The sequence below is a fragment of the Cicer arietinum genome, chromosome 7 (assembly GCF_000331145.2).
Source record: "Cicer arietinum cultivar CDC Frontier isolate Library 1 chromosome 7, Cicar.CDCFrontier_v2.0, whole genome shotgun sequence".
In the NCBI taxonomy this organism is placed as follows: domain Eukaryota; kingdom Viridiplantae; phylum Streptophyta; class Magnoliopsida; order Fabales; family Fabaceae; genus Cicer; species Cicer arietinum.
The window spans coordinates 41,530,896-41,542,020 of NC_021166.2; the positions used below are offsets into that span (position 1 = coordinate 41,530,896).

Genomic DNA, 11,125 nt, shown 5'->3' on the forward strand with positions numbered 1-11,125 from the left:
TATATATATATATATATTACTTACTTTTAACAAATATCTCCAAAATATTATTAACTTTGGCTAAAAAGCCTCCGAGCCAAAATCCAAAATACACAAAAATACATAAAGCACACTTTAAAATTACGGGTCTTACACTAATTATCCTTTTAACAGTTATCAAGAGGGATTCTTTAGGGTCCGACTGAAATCTGGTGCGCACACACACACTAGACAAAATATAAGGTCTAGAGACAGTTAAGAAGAGGAGAGAATCCATCATTCCTCTATATACGATTAATCCACAGTTTTATCTGACTCGTACATATCAAGAGAACAAGTTGGATGCATACGTGTAGAAATGGGGCTTACATTCGTCCATTTTAAATTTCTTATGTAGTTATCTTGTATATTTGGTTTGATGAATGAATACACCATCTAGGTTTTGATGAATTTTGATTCGAAGAAAGAATTTTAATTATCCCATCATGTTGATCTCAAACTCATTATGGATTAACTGAAAAAAATCTTGGCAAAGATTGTTGTTAGTAGAACTAAAAATAATATCATCAACATAGATTTGAACAATAAGAAGTTCATTCTTAGGTGATTTTCAAAATAAATTAGTGGCAACCTGACCTCTTGCAACATAGATTTGAACAATGAGAAGTTCAATCTTTAATAAGAAGTTGCTTAGTCTATCATACCAAGCTCTTGAAGCCTGTTTCAGACCAAACAAAGATTTCTTTAATTTGAAAACATAATATGGAAATTCATTATCTTCAAAGCTAGGAGGTTATTTTACATACATTTCTTCATTTATGTAACCATTTAAGAAGTCATTTCTCACATCCATTTAATTAAAATGATTTTATTAAATACTTCGAATAAAAGTAAAATTCTAATAGCCTCTAATCTTGCCATATGAGCGAAAGTTTCAGTGTAATCAATATGTTCCTATTGAGTGTATTTTTGAGCTACAAGTATAGCTTTGTTTCTAACCACTTCATCTTTCTCATTCAAATCGTTTCTCAAAATCCACTAGGTTCCAATTGAATTATTTTCTTTAGGCTTGGGGACAAGATCCCTTACGTCATTTCTTTTGAATTGATTCAACTCTTCTTGCACAACCATTATCCATCCATCAACTAATAGACCTTCATCTATAGTTGTAGGTTCAATTTCAGATAGTAGTCCAAACATAGATGTTTCTTTAAAAGCAAATATGATTTTCAGAGGATGATTTTCATTTCCTATGATCAAAAAGTATGGATGAGAAGATTTGTATTTCCATCAAGGTTTGAATTCCTGGTGATCTTTATTTATGGGAGGTTCATTATTTCTTGTTCTTGAGTTACCAAACATGTATTCTGATTCATTGGAGGTTGGTTTTGTTGGTTCTTCTGATATATCTGGTTCCTATGATATTTGTAGATCTACAAAGTCTACATCTAGCTTTGACTTTTTATGATCAAACTTTTTATCATCAAAGTTGACATGAATTGATTCTTCAACAGTTAGTGTTTGTTTGTTGTATACTTTATAGGCTTCAGACCTTTTAGAGTATCCCAAAAAGTTGAACTTTTGAGATCATTAATCAAATTTTCCAAGATTCTCTTCGGTATTCAAAATATAGCATATGCAACCAAATTGATGAAAGTATAAAATGTAGGGCTTTATTCCTTTTGCATAGTTCATAAGGAGTATGATTAATAATATGTCTAATATAGATTATATTCTGATCATAACATGTAGTGATCATGGTGTGTGCCATTTCCTAAAGAGATCTATATTTTCTTTATACAACATCATTTTGTTGAGATGTTCTAGGAGATGAAAAGTTATGTAAATTTCCGATCTCTTCATAGAATTTTTCAAAAAGCTTATTTTCAAATTCTCCCCCATGATCACTATAAATGGTTGCAATACCAAAACCTTTTTCATTTTGCACTCGTTTGCATATGGTAGTGAAAATATTGTGTGACTTATCCTTGTGTTTAAGGAACTTTACCCATGTCCATCTAGAATAATCATCAAGAATAACGAGTCCATACTTTTTACCACTTCTGGAGGCAATTTTTACATGAACAAATAAATCAAGATGTAAAAGTTCAAGTGGTCTAGAAATGGGAATAATATTTTTAGAGGAAAAAGATGATTAGGTTTGTTTCCCTTTTTGATATGCCTCACTAAGAAAATTTGATTTGTATATAAGATTTGACAAGCCTCTGATTAAATCAAATCTTTTTAATTTTGAGATTAACCTCAAATTAGCATGTCCTAATATTTTGTGCCAAATCAGTTGTTCTTCATTCACAGATATAAGACAATTTACTTCTTGTTTATCCAAATAAGATAAGTTTATTTTGCAAATACTGTTTTTCCTTTGACAAGTAAATAGTATGGATCCATATGTTTGACTTATTGCCTTACATGACATTTGATTGAAGACAACATGAGAACCATTGTCACTTAATTGACTTATACTCGATATGTTATGCATTAGACCTTTTACAAATAAAAATTATTAATAATGGGAAGGGAATCATTACCTACTGTGCCATGCACAATGACCTTACCCTTCAGATCACCTATGAATCCTTTATTCTTGAGTATAAGGTATTGGAATGTAGACTTTTCTCCTGTCGTGTTTTATGAGCATCCACCGTCCAGGTACCATGACTAGTGTTTTAACTTTGTTGCTAAGGATATCTGCAAGATAGATTATTTTATTCTTAGGTACCCATATTTGGTTAGGTCGTAGTTTTTAGTTCTTAAATGTGTCTTGACTTTCCATGCTTTTGCATAGGACATGTTCTTTTATTGTGGCCTTTCTTTAAGAAGTATATGCAAACAGTATCAAGTAAGTCAACCTTAGGATTTTTCTCTAGTTCTTAAAAACTAATACCACATTTATTGTTTCTACTAACAACATAGATCATAGAGGCTTGTTTGCTCCTGCCTATATATGTCGTTTGCAAGAAATTTTCGAAAGGCTTTTTCATACTTAACTTTGAAAGAAATTTTTAAAAGGCTTTTACAAACTTTATCCTATAAAATTTTTGGAACATTTTCATTCAAAGTTACATTTTTTCATTTTAGGTTTTCAGAATCTTTTTCAAGAAAACTGTATTTATTTGTTAAGATGTCTGAAGCTTTTCTAAGAGATTTTTTAGTTTTAAGAAATTTTGTGATTCTTGTTGAGAAGCTCATTTAACATAACTATAAGTTCATTATGAGATAGGTTAGATAATACCTCGATTTCTTCAACAACAGACTCATCATCAGAATCAGAGTTAGAGTGTGTGTCTTCCATGAGAGCCATGTTTGCATGCTCATCATTTTTATCACACGGTTCATCAAAGTCATCCCAATTTTAGAACATTATGGTTTGAAATGTCCTGGCTCTTTGCATTCATAAGAGATGATTATGAAATGTCCTAGTTTTTTACCTCTTTCTCTGCTATTCTAAGATCACTTAAATATCTTTTGGTAAATGATTTCTTCCAATTGTTTCATATGTGCTAGATTTTCCTTGAGATGAAAGAAAACTCTTCACCATATGATTCTTCACTTTAATCGTCTCATTCTCTTTCATCTGAGTCTTCAATAGCTTGCAGGGTATTGGTGTTAACCTTTTTTCCTTGGGATGCTTTTGACTTTTTCTTGGACTCGTATTCAACCAGTTCAATCTCATGGGATCTGAATGAACTCGTCAGCTCTTCTAGAGGCGATTTGCTTAGATCTTTAGCCTCTTGAATTGTTGTTACTTCTGGTCTCCATTTGTTGGGAAGACTTTTAAGGATCTTCTTGATATGGCCAGAGGTAGTGTAACTCTTTTGGAGAACCTTCCATCTAGAGACCAGAGTTTTGAATCTAGAAAACATTTTTTCAATGTCTTCATCTTCTTCCATCTGAAATAGTTCATACTTTGTGACAGGTAGTTTGTCTTAGCTTATTGTACCTGTTTATTTCCTTCATAGTTAAAAACCAAATCATCAAAGATACATTTGTATTTTCTTTGTTGCTTCATTTTTAGAAATCTTTAAAGGTGATATCATTCATCATGAAAGTTCTAGCTTTATGATGCATCATTTATTGTTTCTTTTGATCAACGTTGAGATCCTTATTGGATATTTCATCACCAACAATGTCTTTTGGAGCCTCACAACCTTATTCCACTATGTCCTAGAGTTTATGACCATGCGAGATATAGAAACTTATGAGCATATCTTTCAAAATACTCGAATCTTTCTCCATCAAACAAATGAGACCTATTAAAGTTTCCACCTTTAACTTCATCACCAAAGTTAGTCGTAATAACATAAATCTTTTCTCAAACACAAATAAGTGCTCAACTTTGAGACTGTGTTCTAATGCCAATTGTAGAACAAGAAACACAATAAAGGGGTTTTGACTTGTGTTTTATTGTAAAAAAAAATGGTTTAGCAATATTAAAATCAAGTGATGAAAATAGATAAGATAAAACAAAAACACATGACAACACAACTAATTTATCCTGATTCACCATCAACATGGTAGCTACATCCAATATCTTCAAACTATAAGATTTAATCCACTAATTCACCAACTGAATCACACTTCCATTGAATACTTGCTATTCAAACTGATTGTGTTAAAGTCTTCTCAACCTTCTAGCTTAGTACAGTAAAGCTATTGAGAAATGCAACCACTACTGGGCTAGGTTACACCTTGTATTCTGATAAACTGTTTCTCAGCACTAAGACTATACAAATGATAGAGAGCAAAAGTGTAGAGACGACTATATTGCATTTATTGTAGTGCGTTGTTTTTTTATCTATCAAAGAGGGTTGCTCATCCTTTATAGAAAAACTTTAGGGTTTTTGTATGTTATCTTGATTGCAATAAATCATCAAGTATCATGAAGTGACATATCAAATCTTTAGAGATTGATTCGCCATTAAATTTTGTCTAGAAATAATCCTTGTAATTTATTATGTGTTTCTTGATATAGAGACATAGAGAGTAGAGGATATCATGATCAGAATATGTCACATAGACCTTCATACAAATAACGAATTGAGAGTGTTGAGTAAAGGATGCACAAAAATTTATCTTCTTTATAGCATTGATTTTTCAACAAAGCATTGACTTTTCAAAATGTTAACTTTTCAAGATGTTGACTTTTCATAAGAGCATTTTAAACAAAGTCAGACGATCAAATGTTTGATGTGATTATTAGAGATAGACAAACATTTGCTTGTCAATCTTATGATGAGAGGCAGACAATCAGATGCTTATTGTTATCATTAGAGCCAAACTAGACAAAGCCTTGCTTGCATCAATAGAAGTGTTTTTCAGAGCACGTTCATGAGACTCAAGAATACAAAAATTAGAGCGGAGTCTTGGTGTTCCTTTAACTTAGTCCAAACATTAGAGGATGTTGCATAAATTCATTTCAAAATAAACCTGATCTGGGAATTGTACACTTAACAGAACGTTAGTGTTTTAAATTTTCACATAAAACAATTTTGTTATCATCAAAACAAGTATGAGTCATAGTTCTTCAATCCAACTTGGTTCTAACAAAGCGTAGTCTGAAACACGAACCTGTATATAGTTATGGAGAAAGTTTTCATGACCGTCATTGGTACATTATCACTTTTCAGTTTTGGGCATAATCATGATCTGTTGAAGGAGATACATTGTGGGTTGTTGGCAGAACATAGGAATTTGACAATGTCATATAAGATTCAAATTAATAACTTTGCAAGTATTGGGAATGTTAACCGAATGATTATTGCTTTTGCCAATGCTACTGGAGTATGATAAGGTAGGGTTTTTGAAGAAGGACCTTGTAGAAAAGACATGTCTTCTGATGCAAAAGGTGATGTCAAGTACCTTATAGATCTTCAAGTTAAAGATCCATTGATGTTTGTTGCACACATGGTTGACGAAAGTGGTAGGCTGCAAAACATATTTTGGTGCGAAAGTGAAAGTCAAAAAAATTATGAAGTTTCTGGTGATGCATTGGCTTTTGATGCTACATATAAGAAAAATAAGTAAAAGTGTCCCATTGTTGTCTTTCTCGTGTGAATCACCATAACCACATAATTATATTGCTACTACTATAGTTTGTAATGAGATTGAAGGGACTTATGTTTGGTTGTTGGAGCAGTTTTTATTGCAATAAAAGATAAGATACCAATTTCCGTAACAATAGATGGTGATGTAGCTATGAGGAACGTGATCAAGAGAGTATTTCCTTATGCTAGATTATGTGCTTGTCGTTTGCCATTCCCTTATGTAATGCCTTGTCACAGTTGTTCAAACGTGTTTCTAAACATTTTTATATTGCACATTTGTTTCAATGTCTTCTACATTGGGGGAATATCTTGAACTGCCGTAGAAATTGCAATCCTCAAACATTGGTTCAGAAGTTTCAACATTAGTTCTTTAGCGCAATGTTTTATCATTTCTGTGTTAGTCATCTCCAAGCAGTTTATTATGTTACTCAGCTTCTACAAAATATAAACCATTGTGTTAGTTCAAAATCTAATACTATGTTATATATAGTCACGAATAAAATATACGGTACACCTATTTTTTTTTAAATATTAAAACATTAATAGCATCTATATTATGTCAACTAGAGTCATTTCCTTAGAAAATCCATTATGCTTAAAATGCTCAGAAACAGGAATGTCTTGACCAACACACACTTGTTTCATAATTCTTGAGATAAAATCTCTCTTTATATTTTTGAAAATAAAGAAATTATTTTAAAGATTAAAGATTCTAATTATGTGTTATCTAACTTGTACACTTGAGTGTGTTAATTTTTAGAAAACAGACTATTAACAATTTTTATCATATCATAAGAAAATGATGTTTTTAAAGAAAGTAATCTATCATCTGACTGAAGATGATTCTGCATTTAGCTCAAACATCTCAAATATTCAAAATAATTAGAAGAACAATAAAGATAACCAATTGTGAAAAATGTGATTAAAAATATTTGTATGAAATTGCACAAGGCCCAAATAATAAGCAACACTTAATTGAGAATGGACATTGTTTACTAATCATCTCCACGCATGGACAAATTGAATGAAAAGGAAAAGTAAAAAACAACATTCACGTCAAGAAGAATGGAAGTTTTCTCCTCGTATGGACTATATCTGAGGATGAACCACAATACTTATCCTCTTGGTTCACTATAAACGAAGACATAGTTCAAAGGGAATTTTTGCAATTATAAGTCTCCAACAAATGTATCTTACTCCTTATATTTGAAGCTTCAAAACATCTATAAATTGAGAAGATCTTTTCATCAAAAAAGTAAAAAACATTGATTTGTAAGCAAAGATTTTAGCTTTGCAAAAGCTTCTCATCAATTCTATTATTGACTTCCTATTAATCTTAAATATATCGTTGGATCATCATTTTTGAAAGTGTATTTCAGTTTTTAGTTCTTAGATCCAATCACCACAAAATCTCTCAAATCTATATATCCTCATGTTAAAAATAACTTGTAGGTGTTTGTATAAGGTTAGTGAGACAAGAGAAGAAATTGTTGGCGTCAGCCTGAGAGCCTAAGATAATACATTGTCAAAAAAAAAAAATCATCCAAGGAAACGCTATTTTGAGCTATAGTGAAAAAACTCACAAGTGTATGAGAACTAGATGTAACCCACATTAAGTGAGCCAATATAAAGTTGTGTGTGTTCCTCTAAACTTTATCCTTTTCATTCATTACTATTTTACTTTTATTATTACTTCATTATATATTCTACGTCCTATCTAAGTTCTCATCTATCATCCTCACATAAGAGGATAAACCTTTAAGAACAAATTTTTAAAAATGTTATCTATATTCAACCTCTCTTCTAGTGATAATCTAGTCATTTTAATATGCACCAGAGTCTGATTCACTAAAAAGTTACACCTAACAGTGCAAAAGAAAAAGATCTAGAAAAAGAACAATGTCAAAAGCTAAGTTCATACTTGAAGGAGGACCCTCCAACATGCCACCATACTTTGACGGTATAGATTACTATCACTAGAAAGGAAAAATGAGGTTGTTTCACATATCACAAGATAACCACATCCAGTCTATGGTCAAAAATGAAAATCATGTCATCAGAGTTGGTAGCGCAGATCCAACCTCAAATGAAAAGTGAAACACCACATATTTTTATCCAAACATTTATTAAAAATATTATTTCTTAGAAAAATTACAACAATTTTTTTAAATTTGTTTTAATATGATCAAACAAAGGTAGTAGTTTTTCAATTGTATCTTCAATTGTAATTATGTTCACACTTTGCAACATTAATTATACTTTTATGTTAAAATAATACAAAATACATCAATAATTAATAAGAATAATTTGTTAAAATACATTTTTTTTATATATGTTCAAAAATCTTCAATGATGCTCGTTTTAAAACAAATAGTCTTTGGTACAATCATTTTGTAAATAAAAAAATCCATAACAATAACAAAAGTCAAATAAACAGTCACTTTCGTCCTTGAAAATGAAACTTGTTACCATAGTGATCCTTAATTAAAGGAAAAAATTTTAAACAGAGTGATTTTGAATTATGTTAGTCAAATTTTTCCCTAACGTTAACTCTAGATTAACTCTTGTTAGTTTTTGCTAATGTGTCCCAACAAAAACCACATAGGATGGACACATCACACATTCTTATTGATTTTGAGTGTCACACAAGAAAGAACCAAAATGAAGGAGATAAGTTGAAAAGGTAGTTGGATGGTTACTTATAAAATCTTCCATATAGTCATTTTTCACTTCAGAATAAACATACTCTCACTCTAGTCAATATTATTGAATCAAAACATTATGACTCATATTATGGTTCATGTAACAATGTTGACTGAAAACACAACTACAAAAATATTCCTCAAATAGATAGTTATGTTATGTTCACTAATTTTAGAATCAACATATTACACAACAACCACCACTACTTCATTACTTGAACACTATCATATACACCAATTGAATCACAAAAGATGCAAAAGCAAAATATTTTATTAACTTCTTATCAAGAACCAAATTGTCCAACTTTCCATTTACTCATTTCTTAAATTGTTCATCACTTGCATAAATTTTTTTCATCATCTTAATTAATCTCTTAATTCTTTTCAATATCATCATTCACATCAAAACAAAATGACAAAATTTGCTTCATGTCAACATTTAAAGATATACACAAATAGAAGATTGAAATTACCTTGAGCTATCATAATACCTTATGACACGGGCAAATATATAATGGTTTCCTTAAACTCTTTGTTGTTTTTGCTCTACACGTCATTGTCTTCTTCCCACACAAACATTCATGGACCAGTTTTTTCAATCTCATATCATGAAGATGAACCGTGGCCAAAATCAACATGTGTGGATTCGTTTCTATATCTCTTGCTTGCAAAAAATAAAAAGCACCACCATCCATCATGTTCATATAGATTCCAATTTCAAATAATAGAAATTTGAGAAGATGAAGAAGAATTTAAGGTTCATCATTTGAGGGGAGAATGCATGTTATTCCTTTTTATCACAATGTATCTTTTTCATTTCAATCCCCCAACATTCAAATGGTAGTTACCTTGCCAAATCACACGCTGATATGAAATATTAAAATTCTCTTTGGTGTCACATCAACAGAAACTAAGAGAAGTTAACCCAAAGTTAATGTTAGGGATGAATTTGGTTAACAAACTTTAAATCAGATTATGACTTAGAAGTGGACCTCGATCCAACCGAAAAACAATTGTGTGAAAAATAAACTCTCTTTTGAAAAGTTCTGCTAGGTTCTTAGTAGCAGAATATCACTTTCAGGGACCAGGGACAAAAGTGGTTGTTTATTCAATAAACTTAGTTCCTAAAAATCAAATACAATTAGATGCCATCTTTCTTTTCTTGTTCAGATCAAACCTTTTCACATTAAAATTTCAATAATTTCATTTCAAAGTGCTCCACACATATGACAATAATATCCACAATCCATAAATATACAACAAGAGGTTAGTCACAAAAAAAAAAAGAGGTTACAAAATCAAAACGACACGACAGACAAGTTACCAAAACGACAGTCATGCAGCAGCGTTCTTAGAAGCTTCAAGATCAGCAGCTTTCTGAAGAAGACTCTGAGAATCATCTTCAAGAACCATCTGAATAGGAGAAGATCCCAATCCATCAGCGATAGCAAGCATAATCTTCTTCATCTCAGACTTAAACTCGTCCCGGTCGACAGTACCGCTTCTGTCGCCGTCGAAAGTGTCGAAGACGGAGTCGTAAAGGCGCGTGAGTTGTTCCGGCGGAGTTGATACATCGATGCCGAAGTGAGTCTCGATGAGTCTCATGGATTCGAAGGCTTTGCGGAGCTCAGCGCGTGATAGAACGCCGTCGTTGTTGAGATCGAGTGATGAAAATTGATCATTGACGCTGTTTGTGAAACGCGTGTCGTCGGCTACGAAGTCTCTCACAGTGGTGCCGTCTATTATCACCACACCCATCTTCTATAATCTATGTGTAAATGTGACACTAGGCTACTAATTGCCACTAACTTATTTTGAGGAATTGATGAGATGGGGATATGTACATTTGATTCTATCTATGCGTGTCATCTATTTAGCAAAACTTCGGTGAGATGGGGATGGACCCAAGTCATTGTTTTCATTTATTTATTTATTTTTGGTAAAGTCGGTTTTCATTATTTTTTTTGTTGACAAAACTTCGGTGAATTCATTGGTACTTCTTCCTCTTAACTTAATTAAACGCTCAAATTACTTGAATAGATAATGATTAACGTTCTCTGAAGTTTATTATCATGTGTCATTTTTTTTTTACTGTTACGTCGGTGGCTGAGTTGACATAGACTCAAATGACATTAATACAACAAAAATTTAAAAAAATTACAAAAAGTCTTTCTTCATTGTACCACCTATTTTGTTCTTCATCCTAACTTTGTACCTAAAATTTGTTTTTCACCAAACTTCTTAGTCATCTTTCTCACTTTCATCTTCATCTTCTTTCTCTATTTATTGTGAGCTAATTTTAGTATTTTACTTAATAACCAAAAACATAGAGTACATTTATAAGAAATGCAAAGCTCTTTTTATGACTCTTCTTTGGAT

General features: G+C 31.6%; 1 protein-coding gene across 1 annotated transcript; it reads right to left on the reverse strand.

The window, feature by feature from the left end:
• Positions 1–9,924: 9,924 nt before the first annotated feature.
• LOC101504873 (uncharacterized) lies at positions 9,925–10,641 on the reverse strand. Its single transcript, XM_004511077.4, has one exon. The coding sequence runs from the start codon at positions 10,502–10,504 to the stop codon at positions 10,082–10,084; it is 423 nt and encodes a 140-aa protein (XP_004511134.1). The 5' UTR covers positions 10,505–10,641; the 3' UTR covers positions 9,925–10,081.
• Positions 10,642–11,125: the final 484 nt, after the last annotated feature.

Bases quoted from the DNA above. Each gene is read 5' to 3' on its own strand.
- LOC101504873 (XM_004511077.4), bottom strand. From the start codon at position 10,504: ATGGGTGTGGTGATAATAGACGGCACCACTGTGAGAGACTTCGTAGCC.